The sequence below is a fragment of the Actinia tenebrosa genome, unplaced genomic scaffold, assembly GCF_029948245.1.
Source record: "Actinia tenebrosa isolate PJP-AT-01 unplaced genomic scaffold, QUT_ActTen_1.0 PGA_scaffold0__85_contigs__length_37466705, whole genome shotgun sequence".
Lineage (NCBI taxonomy): Eukaryota > Metazoa > Cnidaria > Anthozoa > Actiniaria > Actiniidae > Actinia > Actinia tenebrosa.
The window spans coordinates 15587790-15605731 of record NW_028292569.1 but is presented as its reverse complement, the minus strand read 5'-3'; the positions used below and the strand labels follow the sequence as shown (position 1 = coordinate 15605731).

Here is a 17942-nt window from a genome sequence, read left to right as displayed (position 1 = left end):
ATGAAATTTGGTTCACAAATGAAGAAAAAAATGCATAAATAAATTACGTAAGTTATGAACAGCTTCAATAATTTTTAACTTGATTAAAGTTATTCGATAAATCAATAGATAATATTCTTTAAGAAACCATAAATTTAATACAGTTAAAGAGCATGATTAAAGTCTAGATTGCAAATCATTCTAGATCTAATCCTTACGAGGTACCAAGTGCTGGCCGACATACATATGCTTTGTTGATTAAAACAATTATCCACCAACTATATCGCGATATATCTAGGTTTTGCCGTAATTAAACATGATACGATGAGCGATATGTTAATTCCATCCATGAAGGCATTTGCATCTTTGAACATTGGTGAACAACTTATCAATTGAAAGTCGCCAGATGTTTTCGGTCGGAAAATAAAAACAAAGAGAAAAGAAAGGAAATCGGTTCGAGGACGGTTACCACAATGCTTTGCCGTGTCACCGACCCAATGAGGGAAAAACAATCCCTCAGAATTCAACTAAATTTTTTTAAATAAATTTTTGATTCCGCGAGTGAGGTTTTTAATTCCCGATTTACGTAGTGATCGCTGCATGCATTCCTACCAATAATTTTATTTGAAATTCGGGTTTCCTAAAGTTAATTCTTAACGCGTTAATTTTGCAGCGCATTTTTGTCTGGTTTTCATCGTCGCCATGTTCGAATTTAGCAAATTGAAAATGCTCGTCTCCCCAAAATGTGCGGACTTTTTCGATCTTTTGGGCGAATTTTTTTGTTTTGTTAATTAATTTTCTTAGGATATCATTCTTCGTTTTCATTTTCTTTAAATAGTGTTTGCCAATAGTTAATTTTTGAAAATGATAGAAACATCATGGGTGTTGTCCAATTACTCGTCTAGTTCTATACTATACAGTATCACGCCCTCCAGCCGATAGAAACATTCCGACTACCTGTCGATAGAAACATCAAGGGTGTTGCCCAAATACTCGTCTTGTTGTATAATCCTCAAGTGTCACGCCCTTCAGCCGACTATCTGCCGATATAATTATCAGGGGTGTTGCCCAATTACTCGTCTAGTACTACTATAGTCCATTATAGTCTATTAATAATAGTTTCCAAAAATAATAACAAATCAATGAATTAATATTCTGATATTTTTAGCAAAACATTTTTTAGGTTTGACTGTGACGTAGATGTTTCCATGGTGACAAAACTAGCTGTTCAGGTTTCTTGGGTCAATCACACCGAAGAAATCTACTGACAATTTCGAGTTTTGAACTCATGAGCTAGACCTTTCTTAGGGAGTCCAATTTGAGAACTGAACCACAAAATCAAAGAAGGAAAATTCAGACGAATTTTAACACGAAAATTAATTTGACACATTACTGTAACAAGGTGTTATATCTGCTGCTGTTATTGTTTGTCATTGTGGTTCCTTCTGAACAACCTTTTTGAACTATGGATAGGAGACGTTCAGCGATTGTTCCACACTGTAAAGATGACCAAAACCACATGAATACACAAGCAAGGCCGCTAGAAGAAAACAAAGAGACCAAAATACACAGCTTTGGCAGCAAACGGGACTCTTCTGTCTTGGGAATGGACGAGCCTATTGCCGAAGGTAGGTCTAACAATGTCGATATATCTATCGTTACCTGCTATACATAGACATTTATACGTTTGAATTATGTCCAATGTCCAATTTTGAAGATAACATTATTTATTAATGTAATTATCATAATGGGAGATTTTGTTATGCTTTTCGAATTATTTCTTTGGTGTTGCATTATTTGTGTGCCATATTAAAACATTTTTTAGCAAAGTGCCACCTTTCGGATTAAGTTGCTGGCGCCAAAAGGTAGAACTTCATTCGGATTATAACTGCATCCCTTCCCATATGAAAGTAAAAGGAGAAAAGACGTGGCCGCCATGTTGGTCGAAAGACGTGGTCGAAAGACGTGCACCACCAAACCTTTTTTTTTTTTTGTCAAAGTCTGAACGGCTATGACGTTACATGCACCCCAAAAAATAGCCTAGCGTCAGTGTTTAACAATTTTACTATGAAAACCTCGACATTTAATTATGTACTTAAACAGAACTACTTTCTAATCGTCAAAACTTGTATCGTTGTAGGACTTATAGTACACTCAACAAAATTACTCGACTCTGATTGGTCGAGAGGAGTACAATTAAATTATAGCGTTAATCAGTACTCCGTAGGAGTACCGAATTAAGTCGCTATGGCAACAAGGCCAAAACAATGTCAAAACAATTATTTTCTATCATTTTGTACTTAAAAAACATAAATAAAATTTTAAAGCCGTAAGAACTAATCTCTTTTATGCATTTCAGTTGCACGATGGACTGAAAATCGGCCGCCAAATAGACAAAGATGAACGGTGTCGCTTCGAATTTTTTATTGAAATTTTGTTGAGTGAACTATAAACAAAAAATCACACGATCTTCTCGTACAATTTGGAATTAATAGACACTCGTAATGTTTTGAAAGTTCTTTAATTGCACGAGCCTAAAGGTTCGTGCAATTATAAGAACTTTCAAAACATTACTCGTGTCTATTAATTTCCAAATGGTACTCGAGATCGTGCGATTTCCTATACTAATAGCGATAAAATAATGACTCTGAAAAATCCACATATTTTTGATATGAAGTAATTATTTTAAAATACGTTCATGCAAGAATGACCTAGGTTTTTGTGACAAAAGCTTCCGCACGATTGAAAATGTCTTTGTTGTTGTTACCTTTCAGATTCCAACACCAGTTCGAATTCCTTTCATCTAAAACTAGTTAATTCCGAGGAAGTGATAACAGAGTCTCCCTACGCACTTCAAGGAATCAAACTGATTCCCGAGGGGGGATGCCGGGGATGGGCAATTTGTGCCTGTGCTTTCTTGTCCCAGTTCGTTGTGCTTGGTATTCATAATTCTTTTGGGATCCTGTTTGCGTTTCTTCTTGAAGAGTTTGGGAAGAGTAAAGCTGCGACAGGTAAACGAATGGATTGTATGTTACCCAATGTCTGCCTGTTTGTTTGCCACACTTGTCTGTCTGTCCGTCTAACGCTAACCAAGTTTTAATACACTTGTAGCTTGGGTAGGATCAGCTTCTGTTGGCATTCTCTATTTATTTGGACCAATCACATGCGGCTTGAATGAGCGAATTGGATTCCGTACCATCTCATTCATTGGAGGTGTCCTTTGCGGGCTTGGAATGCTTCTGACGTCATTTGTCACAGAATTGCCCAAGATTTACGTCACGTATAGCCTACTTTGGGGCATCGGCTCGAGTCTGTGTTACTTCTCAACTCTAACTGTTCCCGGTGAATACTTCTGTCGGAGATTATCACTCGTCAACGGGATCATTACAGCAGGTTAGTAGCGATTCAATACTCCCCTTCAAAGTCGGTTTCAGGCGCTACCTTGATAGATAACCGTCCCTGTGCATCGAATCAAGAATGGCAGTGACCTTACAAAGTCGGTTTCAGGCACTACCTTGATAGATAACCGTCCCTGAGCATCGAATCAAGAATGGCAGTGACCTTGCATTGACAGATACCTTTTTTGTGGAAAAATATTCACATGGCTCTATCATTGCAATGCCACAGCCGTTCTCGCTTCGATGCACAGTAACAAATATCATTTTTCTATTGTGAAATAATTTCCACTGAATTGAACTCCTGCGTTGTTCCCTATCGATCGTCCCTGTGTCGTTACCACGAGTGTGTCATTTTCTCATTATGGCCATGAATCTGATCTTTTTCAGGAAGCGGATTGGGCACACTCACCTTCGGTCCTCTTCTTCAATACCTTCTCAAACACTACGGTCTGGCAACGACTCTTCGCATTCTAGCTGGCGTTATGTGTGTCTTAATGGCGGCATCTTTGTCCTATAAACCATTCCGGTCGCCTCTTGAGCAGCTTTACGACATCAAAAGAGTCCATGGTCCATTTCTGGACTTAAGGGTCTGGAAGAACAAAGCATTCGTTATTTATACCGTGGCAGTGTCGCTGTTCATGTTGGGTTACTTTATTCCTTACGTACACATTGTAAGTTCCATTTACTAATATTCGTGATTGAATTAAGGAAATGGGGTAGTTTTTGGGTACATGAGAACACAGACAGCCCAAGCAAAGTATTTGTGGTATGTATGATAGGAACAATACAGGAGCAAGGTATGTTCATATTTTAAAAAATATAAAAATATTACATATTTTTTTGGCCTATATATTTACTGTAAATACTATCTTACACACCACAAATACAGTGCTTGGGCTGCCTGTGGTGAGTACTGTTGGAAGATCTTTCAAATGATCTGTTCTATAGGGTTCGATTGTGTATGGAATTACTTTGAATATTTATGGATAAGTCAAGGTCCGTGGAATTTCAAAGTGTTTGTACGTATTCAGAAGTTGTGCATTCTTTACTACACAGTTGGTATTTGTGAATTCTTTTTAACACTGAAAATGAGGCTAACCCTTTATAAATGAGTCTGTGATCAAGGAACACAGCGGTATAGATTTGACTAATTAAAAAAAATCACACTATGTTTACATTTTCATTCTCTACTTCAAATGACTGCTTATATTCAAGTCTTACAAACTCCAAAAAAAATCAGCTTATCTATGCTCCTACTTTGTCTTCAGGTCAGTCTCGTTGTCGGTCTTGGGATCTCTTCTTCTAAAGGTGCGATGCTAATCGGCTTCATGTCCATCTCCTCGACAGTAAGTCGTATCGTTTTCGGCAGGTTTTCGGATCATCCTCGGGTCAATAGATTATATATGACCCAATTCGCGATCATTGGTTTTGGGATAACGACCACGCTTTGTCCAATCGCCAAAACGTACTCGGCATTCGTGACCGTTATGGTCATGTTGGGCCTATTTGATGGCATGTACGTAGTACTTATCGCTGTTGTTGTGACAGACATTGTTGGAGTCCACAAGCTAAATCAAGCTCTTGGTAACCTGTATGGAGTAATATCAATAACCATTACTGTTGGTCCCCCCTTCGCAGGTAAGAGGTGTCAAATAGACTATTCAGGTTTTGCGCATGCGAATTTATTAATTTTCAAGCAGCTGCTCAGATGTCGACCACAAGGCCCGCACTTTATTTGATCAGCATCTTTCTCCTTGTTGCGCAAGTGCGAGAGCCTAAGTTCCGAATGGCTCTCCAACGAGCGCGGACAAAGATATCGACTGCCTCTTAACTTTTATTGAATTGACCGAGGTTACCGTATATACTCCTAAAGTAACCCTACTGCTAGGACAAAGTCTTTTTTAAACAGCTTCTAATCAGAGTCATCCAAATAAATGAAAATTGGAACAAAAAAAAGAGCTGATTCGGGATCCTGCTTGGAGTATTTACATTTGTCCAAAAAACACAAATTACTCTTTCTCGTCGTTTTAGTAATGATGAAAATAAAGTGATTATTTTCTCAAACGCAGGTCTTTTATACGACGTACTCCTATCTTACAACACTGCTTTCTACATCTGTGGGGCCACCACAGCACTATCCTCTTTCCTGATGTTTTTTATTCCCTGGCTTACGTCGAATGAAAAGGGAGGAAGATTCCAGCGAGATTCTGTAGACAGTCGTATGGATTCTCTCCTGACTTCTGCCATCATATCACGAACCTCAAGATCGATAAGTTTTAGAACAGAAGGTGTGGTTGAAGAAGATTCAGGGATTGACAAAGAACAAGAATGCAAAAGCAGCTCCTCCAAAGACGCTTCCGAAGAACGAGTTAACGATTTAGATGAAGAATATCTGTACAATTACGACGTAAATGACGAGGAAACTAGCGAATTACACCTCTCGGGGGCCGATATTTCTTTAAACACGTCCAAAAACACAAGCTTTAATTCGTCCATGTCTCACCGTGGGTCAATCACAAGGGTGCTCCTGTCGCAACAGCTTGGGGCTCTTAGTTCTAGAAGCGGAAGTCCTATAAGTAGTGCGAGACTAGACTATTCCAGCAACAGTAACGGTTCGGGGTCACATTCCTCGCAAAGTCATTCTCCCAGCACCCAAAAATCACTCCCCATCAAAAATGAAAAGTATGACGAGAGAATTGAAAAAGTGGCTATAGTTGAGTCTGTGGTTTGAATCTATCTTAGCTTGGTAAAGTTTTAGGTACGTTATCATATATTCTTTAAGTGGTAACGGGTAATGCCATGACTAACAGGGACCCAGCAACGTGCATGGGGCCAGCAACCCCATCACATATAATTTACGCAAACTCGGCCCTACTTGCCATACAGGCTTAACATGATATGATGATGATGATTAATTATTTGTTTTAATTTTTACTTATATACTTATATATCTTCTCAATTGCTGTCGAAAACGAAGATAAAAATGTACCGAAAGAATATACTTTTTTCATCAAAATAATGATAAATAATGATTCAGTGGACTCTCTTAAAGTCATGGCGGAGGAAAGGCGAAACCGTACGATCCACTGTTTAATTATAAGAAAAATAGCTTTAGTTTGCACTTTGTTTTGAGTGCATTGAATTGTTCAAAGGTGAGCGCAGTTTATTAATTGACTTTCAGATTAAGTTCTGTGCAGATATTTCAGTGTGTAAAGCCGTAAGTCATGAGGTGCTGTTGTAAAAAAAGAAGCGAAAGGTTCTGGATATAGATTACAAATGATGTATACCATGGGTGAAGTCATCAGTAATTTTTAATAAATATTTGATGGTAGGAGAATGCATACACGACACGCGACTCTCTATATTACACCATGTTGTTTTTTTACTTCTTGGATTTGATGTTTGATCGTGAAAAGCTAGTATAATCGTGTCGCAACATAAGCCGACAATGCATTGTGAAAAACAGCTGGAGGAAAGCAAGTAAGCAGACACAAGTTTTTGGCAGGAAAAATAAGAAAGAGACAGGACGTGGGACAGGAGTTACTGTTGCAGGGCAGAAGTAGATGAGACACCTCACATGCACTGAGTAGGCAGGAAAATCAGACAGCAGGCAGGCATGCAGGAATGCTAACAAAATGTAGAGGCAATACAAAAAATGCAGTTACAGTCTAAAGTTTTTGCAGAGTTAACGCTTTTATGATTTCATAGTTTGGAGCTTCGTAAAGGCACCCTCTCTCATTTAATAGACCAGGACCGTAATACGAACGAAGCATCTCGTTTGGCTCATGATTCACAATCTTTCCGCTTTCATTTGACTCGATGTCGCTCGTTGTTACTTCCTGTCTTCTTGGGGTTGAAGAGTTTGAGCTCGAAGGTGTGCCTTTTCTTGGAGGAGTAAGACTGGGAACTAGGAAAATCAAGCAAGCAGGCAAGAAAGATGTTGCACTACATAGATAGAATGCCGCTGTGTAGTCTTTCGTTATGTCATAGATCCAGCCTTGGAAGAAAAAGTATTGGATTTGTTACACTTCAACAAAAATTACCATGATTATTCCCCGAGTGACCCAGATCAGTAATACAAAAATCGTCCTCGTTTTGCGAGGGTAGCACTTAATAGCCAGTAGCTATCAAACCTAATAAGTGACCATAATTGCGACAAAATGTTGGAAGATCCCATGTCTAACCAAGAAATGGCGGCCAATATTGCCGGCAATGACAAGTTTGGCTTCATAATTGTGATGGACAACTGACGTGAAAAAATAGCCCCCTTTTCCACATACCCGCTATTGGTGGTCCTAGCATCATCGGAAAAGCCATGAAAGTAAAGATGCTGCCAAGGGCGTAAGAAAGCTTATCAGAACCAACGATATCACTCGTGATGACGGGTAACAGGACGACGTAGCAACCTTCAAAGACTCCAAAAATTACTGCATACACTACGAGCCCTGCGTAGTCTTTAACCACTGTTACAAAAATGGAGCATAAAGCCATCACGAGGAAAGCAAACTGTCGAAAAATAACGACATTTTAAACAGATGACTTAGCACTGTCATATGACATAATATGAATCTTTAGGGGGAAGGGGCTGAAGGTTTAGATTACCTGATAGAGATGGAGCCTGTTAATGCAAGGGAAATCTGCAATCTTTCCGAAAAGAAGCCGACCAAAAGTCGAAGCAATAGACATGTAGCCGATCAGCAAAGAGGCTTTAGTAGGGCTCGTGTTCATGTCTTCAGCGTGACGAACCTGTAATAGACAACAGTTGACAAATCAACCCATTTTTATTTACATTGATGCAAAACGTTTGCCAAGTGTGACTTACTAAATGAACAAATGGAACAAAGTAACCAAGCACAAAGATGGAAAGGCAGGCACACCACACAACGTAGCCTTTGTTCTTGAAAATTTCCCAGTCGAAAAATTTCCTTTTCTTTTTTTTGCTCTTGGCGTCGTGGTCGTTGATCATGTCAGTGCAAGCGGCTGCCGGCGAAGGACGGAACGTCGCTCCACATAAAATCAACAGCGTCATCATGGCAGCAATGACGCGAAAAGCATTTGCAATTCCAAGTCGTAAGAGAAGAACCTGAACGAAGGGACCCATCATTAATGTCCCCACACCGCTGCCCGAGCATACAATGCCGTTTACAAGTGCCAACCGTGTCTTGAAATACTTGGACAGTACTATGACTGTCGGGAAATAGCACATGCTCGTACCAGCTCCCCACATGATGCCATAAGTGAAGAAAAGGACTGGAACACTTTTAACAAAGGATGAAAAGACCAAACCAAAAATGCAGAAGATGGTACCAGTAATGGCAACGATTCTACATCCGTAGCGCTCACATAGTGATGTTGTCAGAGGTCCTAAGAAGAACATCATTCCTGTTGCCAGGGACCCGACCCAAGCTATCCACATAAAAAAGAAAAAAAAAAAATGTAACAAAAAGTATTAATGGATAGGCTACACACTATCCAGTCGCACGGCTTGAATTATTTCGAAAGCCGCTTATTTCGCACTTATTTCTATTTACTATTTTTTTGATTGCCCCTTCCAAGATGACTGCTAAAAAAAATATTTTTATTGCGCACTTCCTAAAAGACTTATCGAACTTTCTGCCCAGACTTCTGCAATATTTGACTAAAGTTGCGTTGGCTACGAATTAATTAAAAGACGCCAAAAACCCTTATCTATTCACAGTGCATAGTGCAATACAGAATAGTTCCGTACGTGCCACTATCATTGAATTGAATTAATCTTTTCAAAAAAGGCACAAAGTATTTTCTCTGTTAAGCTTCTCTAAAACCTCACCTGTAACTCCCCTTGGTGTATTAAATTCATCAACGAGGGCTGTATAAATGATTCCAGCAGAGTTCTGAACTCCTAACATAAAAAACTGTATGAAAAAGGCACCAAGACAAACGACCAATCCCCACGATCCTTTTTGGTGCTCTTGTAGTCCGACGTCTTCTCTGTGATCAAAAGTACTTTCCCTATTGCTGATTGCAATACCGGTTTTACCAGAGATGTCGACTTTCACTTCAACCTTCTCAAGGTCTTGGGTACTGGCCGCGTTTGCCATTAGTAACCGGATCCACAAAGACTGAAGGAATCAGGCATTTTGGAATGTGCAATTGATTCGACAAATGGTGCGGCAATTCCTTGAAATCCCTTGCAAAATCTCCTGAAACTTTGAAGGGTTTTGCAGGTTTTGCAAAAGATGGTGTAGGGGCCAATCCTTCTCACATATCTATTGGTTGATTTATTAAAAACGAGAAAATAAATTGCAATTAGAACTTCAGCTTATATTAAAAACCATAAATCGATTCAAGCGTCAAACTAGAACAAGGACAAATACAAAACATTTTTCTTGATTGAAGAGTCCAAAAAAGTCAAAACGTTAAAAACAAAACACCTATCATTTTCTTCGTATATACTTACATACCGGTCAAACTAGACCAGAGAAGGATTTCCTGCTTTGCGCGCAGAGCGCGGCGACCAACAAGCTTGGGACAATCAAATTCAATTATGTGATTACGATAATGACGTCATGATCACGTGTCAAAGTATGAACCACATTTGCGATTGTTAATCAAGGTCCATATAAAATTATCAATGATGACATAAAATCACTAACGACAAAGACAAATCAAATGTTCCTTTTCCATAACAATGCTAGAACCTATACGAGTAGTGAAGAAACTTTTCTATCGCTGTCAGTATCGGCCATAGGCTAACGAGAAAGAACTTTTTGTCCAAAATGAAAAACTATTTCTGCAAAGATTTTTCTTGCAATTTTCTTCGGAGTAGGATCTTTTTTACTGAAAATTCCATAATAATATTTTAGATGAAGGAGAAATTTTGAATCAAAATTTGATGCGAGAGCAGTTTTTGTAAGCTAGCAATGGTCCCGGAAATACGTCGCAGCTCAAAATCTTCCCGCGCGCGCGCGTTTTAAGTTTTGGCGCCAAAATGAGTACTTCCGCTCTGCTGCGCATGACATTGTTGTAGTTGTACAAGACGGTTCCCCAAAAACGAAGAGTAAAGAATGTATAAGGTAAGAAAGTGCTCTAAAATACGTAAGTTTATACATTAGTTTATGCATTTTGGGAACTGGAATACTATTAGAAATATTATATAGTAGAAACGGTTAAATTTCTCTTCGAACGAGTGCTGTATTCATTTTTTGAGTTGCGATTTTGCTTGCTCGATCATCTCAGCTGGTTTAGTTAGATGTTGAGTTTATTCAGGAACGCTTCTTCTGTACACAAATTTAAGCCCAGTTGTTAGTAAAATCATGGGAAATATAGCCGGATCATGTTTATATTTAATAGTATGGTAAATACCAATTAAAGTGACTAAGATAATTTATATTTGAACTTAGTTTAGAGGGTTTTTTTCATGGCCTTTAAATCTGGCTTTACAGTTTGAGGCTAAAAGTCCTAAGATGACACATTTTAAGCATCCATTTGAATTATTCTTTTCTAGCTTTCCCAGCAGAAATCAATTTTTTGTGTGTTGGTGTTGGTGTATAATAGAAGAAACAGGTTTTTTGTTAAGTTTTATTAATGTATTCAAATACATTCTTAGTAATGATAACTCTATATGAAACTCTATATGATAACTCTATGACTTCTATTATCAAATGCTAAGATAGATGAAAAATTATATGAATCATGATAAATTCATAGAAATGGTTAGAAATGTTTTGAATGTCAAGAGAATCGAACTACAAAAAAGGTAAGGGAACAGTTTCAGGTAGGAAAGTGGGCGAGGACATATTGCAAAACCAAGGCCTTTTACCCAGTACAGGACTATTTTTTTGTAGTTGTAGAAAAACTCTTGACTTGAATTACAATCTTTTTACTAGAATTTTAATCTTATCTCTTGGATTTACTGGGTGATACCCTGTGCAACCTATGAAAGGACAAAATATCTTTTTTCAAAATGTGTAAGCCATGTAAGGAGTGTTTGTGGACTATAAAGTATGGTGAGATTTCCAAGAGTTTGATTAAATTCAATTTATAAATGCCTTTCAACTTTGAATTCTAACACTACACTAGCTCTAAAACAAGCTGCTAATTAAACTTGTTAGATAAACTATGATAATGATTTTATATAAAAACTCCAAAATGAGTTCAAAAATAATCAAAAACGTTATAAATATATCAACTTCTTTTTTGTCTTTTGATTTTTTAAGTTAATTCATTGCCATAAGAAGACTAAGACATAGTATCAGTGGTATCGAAACACATCAATGTTTATGATAATTAGACTGGTAGCTGCAGAAGTAAACAAATAATGGAAATATATAATAATTATGACTGAATAAGTAAAATACAATGTGATTGACAAACACGTTGTTAAACTTTTTATTTTTTATAAAGCTGCATGAATATTGAATTCGAAAACATATTTTTCATCATTTTTCTTTTTGTTTTTTCTTTCTGTCTCTTTGTTTTTCAATAAATATACTTTTTGGATTTCCATAGTTAGCTAATTCATGGTCATTTATATTTTTGAGTCAAGTATAGAGATATCCAATTCCCAAAATTTCCCCTAAACTTTGAAAGTAGACTAGAAAATTTGAATTTGTGCAGTTCTAAGCTTTAGATTATAAAATTCACTTGTGCAGCTACCATTGTGCTTAAACCTTTATAAAATTTTATAAAGTTTAAAATATTTTTCCATATAACAGTTTTGTGTCACTAGATTCATAATGAAAACTACGAATGCTAAGTGATAAACTAACAAGCTTGCGTGAAATATCTTAAACAAAGTAACAGCACTATAGCAAACATTTTTTTCAATTAGTTTTGCTTTCTCCTCTTTTAACAATGTTTATTCATTTGAGGATCTTGATTCAAATGAATCTCAGTTAACATGTTGCAAGCAGCTTGTGCCACTTCTGTTCTTAATACTTTACTCTTGGTAAGTATGGCACTTCAATAATGCTTTCGCTTTGGAAGTGTTTTCTTTTTTGGGTCTTGGTAAGAAAAAAATTCTGCAGAAGAATTTTTATTCTCTTGTAAAAACTTTGAAGTTATTCTTTGATGAATCAGAAAATCCCTTCCCATTTAAGCTTCAAACCTTTGTTTTTTGAAGAGGCAAAATGAAATCTTAAACACAAGATACTTTTCCAATCATTATTTCTCTCTCCCTGTCTTCTTCTTTTGCAACTTCTTCAGAGTAAGCAAGAGGAACAGCATCACTTGTAATAGAGATACAACCAATACTGCCACCATACTTGCTGGCTGATATCTGTTTAGGTATCATGGTTTTCTTATTAGTGGGAGCTCCCAGTTCCAACCGTCTTCTCACAAGAGAGAACACAGATGGGCTCAGTTCTCTTTGAAGCTCGAGCACTCTACTTCTTCTCACATTATAATGGTCACTGTTCTCTTGGATTGGTGGCAAAGCATTCATGTTGTAAGTGCTTGGCCCAGATCGACTTAATATGCTGTTAATGCTAACATGTGAACCAGTAAGACTTGCGAAGCTCTGAACTGATTTTGGACGAAGATGTTTTGGAATAGATGAGATAGGACGGAGCTCAGTATGATCTCCAGACAGTCTCTTAGGATTATGTAATATGTGGGGTGGAATTTGTGGGAGAGATTCAGATCTTAAGGATTCTGGTGGCAAAGTAGGTGTTGCTGGCTCAATAAACAATTGTGGGATGCGAGGCTGTGAGTCATAACCAGAACTTCTATCTTCTTCCTCTTTCTCATCCATGATGACTTCAAATTTGCCATAGTGTTTATGGTCTGTTTCATCCTCTTGGTCTTTTGGCATCAAGAATGGAATTGCAAACATAATGCAGGCAGCAAGGATAGGTACAGCACCAGCAATGTAGAAAGCAACTTCATAAGAATTTGATGTATCATAAATGAAACCTAGGAAATTAGCAAAAGAACATCTTTAGTCCACAAAAAAAAAAAAAAAAAAAAAAAAAAAGAAATATTTCCATGATAAAACTATCTTTCAAGTTTTTATTGCAGGCACACAGCCTGTGTTTAGGTTTTATTTGCTGATCATTATGTGCAGAAAAGTTTTCAAGTTTAGTTTTGGTACTTTCAATTTCTATGGTTGTGACACTATCTAAAGGGTTGCATAAAATAGTAGCCTCATCAAATATTGTAATTATTGTATATGCCATTTTTTCTTTACTGTTGAATAAATTGAAAAAACAAAAAAACGAAAAACATACCAGCAAGAGGAGGCCCAATAGTTAGAGGTACAGACTTTATAGCAAACAAAACACCAACACCTGTTGCCATGTTGTTACGTCCAACAATATCACCAGTTAAAACAGGAGCCAGGAGTACATAACATCCTTCAAAGAACCCAAAAAATGTGGCATAGAAAGCAAGACCACCATAGTTTGTCATGAGAGGACAGATGGTGTTGCTAATACCAATCATCAGGAAGGAGAACTGATAGAGGTACAGACGGTTAATCTTTGGATGATCAGCAATCTTGCCAAAGAATAACCTTCCAACTGTAGAGCCTACAGACATCATTCCAATGAGGAGGGTAGCTTTAAACATATCTATTCCTTGGAGAGTAGCAAGACGGATCTGAAATTGAAGATTAGCATAGTCATTTTTCTCATTTTTTATTTTTTCTTGCCTAGGGACCTACAGTACTTTTGAAGAGCATACAGGCCTGGGTATCTCTTGAATGAAGGGAAAAAAGGAGAACTGGCACTGAAAAAGTGGTACCTTAGGCTTTATGAAAAATCAAATATATGAAAAAGATAAACATGGTTGTACTTACGAGATGTACAAAGGGAACAAAGTATCCTAACATCCAGAATGAAAGTGAGCCACACCACACCAGGTATGCCTTGTTCTTGAAAAGACTGAAATCAACAAACCTTGCGCAGCCCTTTTTCTTTTGGTTGGCTTCCTTTTCTTTATCATACTTGGATCCATTTAAGAAAGGGGTATTTATTGGGCGATATACCAGTGCAATGACAATGATACATGCCAACATGGCTGCTGATATCCGCATAGTGTTTCTCATACCAAACCTAGACAGTAATCCCTGTAGGACTGGACCCATGGCTAGCGATCCAACACCACTACCAGATGAGGTCAGGCCATTGGCAAGGGAGAGCTTCTTATTAAAGTATGTACCCAAGATGACAACAGTGGGGAAGTAGCACAAACTTGCCCCAACTCCAAACATCAGGCCATATGTCAGGTCCATTACATAGATGTTTGGTGCAATGGAAGCTAAGAGACATGCCCCTGAAGCTGTGGAGCATCCAATTATGGTGGTCAAACGGCAGCCAATTTTTTTGCACAATGTGGTACCCAATGGTCCCAGTAGGAACATCATACCATAGGTAATCGAGCCTACCCATGCTGCAAACAAACACAGAGAAATATTAGTTTTACATTGGATACCAAGTAATAATGTAAGGCTTAGAAAACACATGATGATTCTAAACTGATAAACTATTGGCCTTTGGATTTTGGTCAAAACAGTATGGCCTCAGTCGGACTATTTGGCAGGTCCAAATTGCTAGAGCAATTCTTATGATATTTAACATTGCGTTGAGCAAACCTTACAGAGCAGCCCCTTAGTGGGTTGAGTCATGATTGTGAAATTTATATCCATAAATGTTTATGAGTTCTCTAGAGAAGACTTTTTTTGTCATGGGGAGAGCTGCTGAGTGCAACAATCTAATTTTGCACTGAACAAAAGGTACTAAAATCTAAGGTCAACTTTGATAAATAACACTGGCATTGTTCTTTCAAAACCTTATTTGATTACTATTTTTAGCAGTTGCTTGAGCATAAACATCTATATTCTGATAAGAAGTTCTTTTTCTACAAGAACAAAAGGAAATGTTATCTTTTTCCTGTCATTTGAAACGAAGCATTCTGCAGTAAACTAAGTGATGAATACAAACTTGAATTTTTTTTTCTGGATTGATAATGAAGCATGGTTGAAGGATTATGCTTTGTTGACAAATGTGGTCAACCTTTTGGGTTTTAATAGTGATTAGTAAGTGTTAGGAAACGAGGACAAAGGAGAGAGAGGATAGATAGAACGGTTCACTAATTCTTTCTATTGTATTTTTCACTAATGACTGACAGTGGGTACATTAATCATCTGATGTAGCAGATATACTCATCATGAGGAGAGTCATGTGATTTTTCTTTATCAGATGTTTATCGAAAGTCCGCATGATTATGCTCCATATGACTTCCAACCATCATTTTTGCTTTGAAATAAAACTCCTTTGCATTAAGATAGAAATATTCTTACGTATTAGGGAATATCGGTCCTAAACCTTGGTGTTTTAAATATTGGTATTGTTCGTTCCAAATGATTTTGAAAATTTGCACTAGGGCTTGCTTTTGAAAGCAACAGATTAAACTTACCAAAAACTGAGGCTTTTATAATAGCTACAGAGGGAATATATATTACAAAAAATGCATTTTGTGTTCATGGAGTACTTCTCTTCTGTTTTGCACAGTCTTTTCGTATGTTAATTTTTAGAAAACAAAGCACAGCTTAATACGTTTTTTATGTGTACACCTTATCCCGATAAATTCGCGTCTGCTGTTGTTTTTTCGCGAATACCGCTTCTTTTTCGTGAAGTTTGGCTTCGTTGGGTGACCACAAAGCGTCTTTCGGAGTGTTGACCGTGTTTATTTTGATTGAAGAATTCCAAATTTATTGTTTACATATAAAAGCAGAGTAAATAGAGAAAAATTTAGAAAAACAACTCGATAAAAAAAACCTTTAACCTCTCCAACCAAGCTAAAGTGGATCAATTTTCAGCGTTCTGTTCATAACGCTTGGAGAATTTGAGTTCTCTCAAGTGCTGTGCAGAGCTTCACAGGGTAAAGCCGAAAACTGTCAGTCAGGCTAGTAAAACTAATCTCATTGGTCGAAAACCGGTTTGACAGGAAACTAGTAGTTCAGCTTCAAACCTTGATATTTGCCAATCTTCACGTGATTTTAACGGAGAAAATTTTTTAGATCGGATTTTACTTCTCCAATATGGGTTTCAGATAGCACTAGCAAGGCACCTAAATTTTCTGATTCAAGAAAATGGCAACAAAAAAAAATGTTTTTGATGTTTTTGTTTCTCTTTCAAGATGACATTCAGCATGAGACAACACATCGATATGTCAAACACGACGAGCCTAATAATGAATTTGGTTCAAAATTTTTTTCTTGAACACAGATCTTTATCACTGTTTCAAACGGACCCCCATTTGAAAAATTAGTATAGTATGCTACAGTAAAATTTGATGACCTTAGCGGGGTCAGCAAAATTTTTTATCAAAGCAAGCAGTCTCGAAGTATAGATGCAGGTATAGCGGCATAAAAATCTAACTCGCTTCGAATTTGGAACATTACGAGTCTTCCAAATTAACAAGGAATTAGCGATTTTAAAAAGAAATTTCGATCATTGGTAATTAGAGAATAAGGCCTTCTGTGTAGAAGATCATAAATTCGCTCTAAATTATAACAAACAAATCATCTCATTTGGATCTTGTTTTCGATACTGACCACAGAGTACTTTTTCTTTAGTCATTTCCCTTACCTGCCTCTGCTTTGCCCACGTTGAATTCTCTCAGTAATTCAACGTACATAACGCCAAAATTGTTCATGGTTCCAAGAACTATAAACTGAGTGGTAAAAGTTGCTAGGCATACGAACCAGCCCCATCCTCCATCTGGATATTCTACCAAAGGCTCGGTCTTTTTGTCCAAAGGCTTCTTCTTGCAGCACAGCATCTTGTTACTTATGGAAATGGAGCGTAACAGCTGATTTTTGGCTGCGACTTAAACAGTGAGTTCAATCAACCCACTTTCCTTCTGCGGAAAATCTTTCCTGTAGATGGACTTCTCCCGCACCTCTCTCAGAACCCCATAAAGCGAGAAGGTCGCGACGTGAGAGCGTTGAACAAAAATTTTTTGAAGGCTATTAGATCCTCTGGCAGGTGACGTCTTTGAATTGTCCTGTTACTGCGCTGTGATTGGTAGGAGCAATCTTGTTTACTTTGATTGGAAGTGATTTTCTCCCCACTGTTAAATTGTGCTGAGATCAGGTGAAATTCATGTGATCAAGCAGTCCTTATTTGCTTCGTATGCAAATTAATATATGATTCTAGAACTCTCGGTCCTCTCAAATTATACCAAATGAGATAAATCAAACGAATGTCCTTAATTTCATATTGAAATTTCAATTTTTTTGATGACCGGGCAACGATTGAACATGAACTCAGATGACACACTAGGGTTCAGTGGCATAAAACCTCACTTCCGGTCACCGAGCACCGTGACATACCCATCTGCATATGAACTGATCCTTGAAAGATTTTTATAGCAGTAAGTTAGCTTGTGGAACCTTCCCGAACGATTGCACAACCAAGAGTTATGCCCTCAAAAGCATATGACACATTATCTTGTATATAACTGTAGGATCTATTTTTTGTTCGTTACGTTTGCTTGCCCTGATTTGCCTATTGATCAAAAGATTTAGGTGTGAAATGAACTTTGGACTATTGCCAATAAAAGAAATTTTATACGAGCTTT

The 17942-nt window shown here is 37.5% G+C and overlaps 3 protein-coding genes across 3 annotated transcripts; 1 reads left to right on the top strand and 2 right to left on the bottom strand.

The window, feature by feature from the left end:
- The first annotated feature begins 1444 nt into the window (after window positions 1-1444).
- Window positions 1445-6352, top strand: LOC116303141 (monocarboxylate transporter 10). Its single transcript, XM_031712618.2, has 6 exons — window positions 1445-1607; window positions 2754-2990; window positions 3091-3372; window positions 3765-4048; window positions 4646-5015; window positions 5447-6352. Exons 1-6 carry the CDS (start codon window positions 1445-1447, stop codon window positions 6106-6108), a joined length of 1998 nt encoding a protein of 665 aa, XP_031568478.2. The 3' UTR covers window positions 6109-6352.
- Window positions 6353-6802: 450 nt separating this feature from the next.
- LOC116303131 (monocarboxylate transporter 10-like) lies at window positions 6803-9457 on the bottom strand. The gene is made up of 5 exons (XM_089034948.1): window positions 9187-9457; window positions 8200-8783; window positions 7980-8123; window positions 7658-7883; window positions 6803-7374 (listed from the first exon to the last, which is right to left on the bottom strand). The coding sequence occupies exons 1-5, from the start codon at window positions 9455-9457 to the stop codon at window positions 7046-7048; spliced, it is 1554 nt and encodes a 517-aa protein (XP_088891074.1). The 3' UTR covers window positions 6803-7045.
- A 1776-nt stretch (window positions 9458-11233) lies between these two features.
- LOC116303130 (monocarboxylate transporter 10) lies at window positions 11234-17702 on the bottom strand. Its single transcript, XM_031712606.2, has 4 exons — window positions 16949-17702; window positions 14155-14747; window positions 13586-13955; window positions 11234-13271 (listed from the first exon to the last, which is right to left on the bottom strand). The coding sequence occupies exons 1-4, from the start codon at window positions 17139-17141 to the stop codon at window positions 12496-12498; spliced, it is 1932 nt and encodes a 643-aa protein (XP_031568466.1). The 5' UTR covers window positions 17142-17702; the 3' UTR covers window positions 11234-12495.
- Between the last annotated feature and the right edge of the window lie 240 nt (window positions 17703-17942).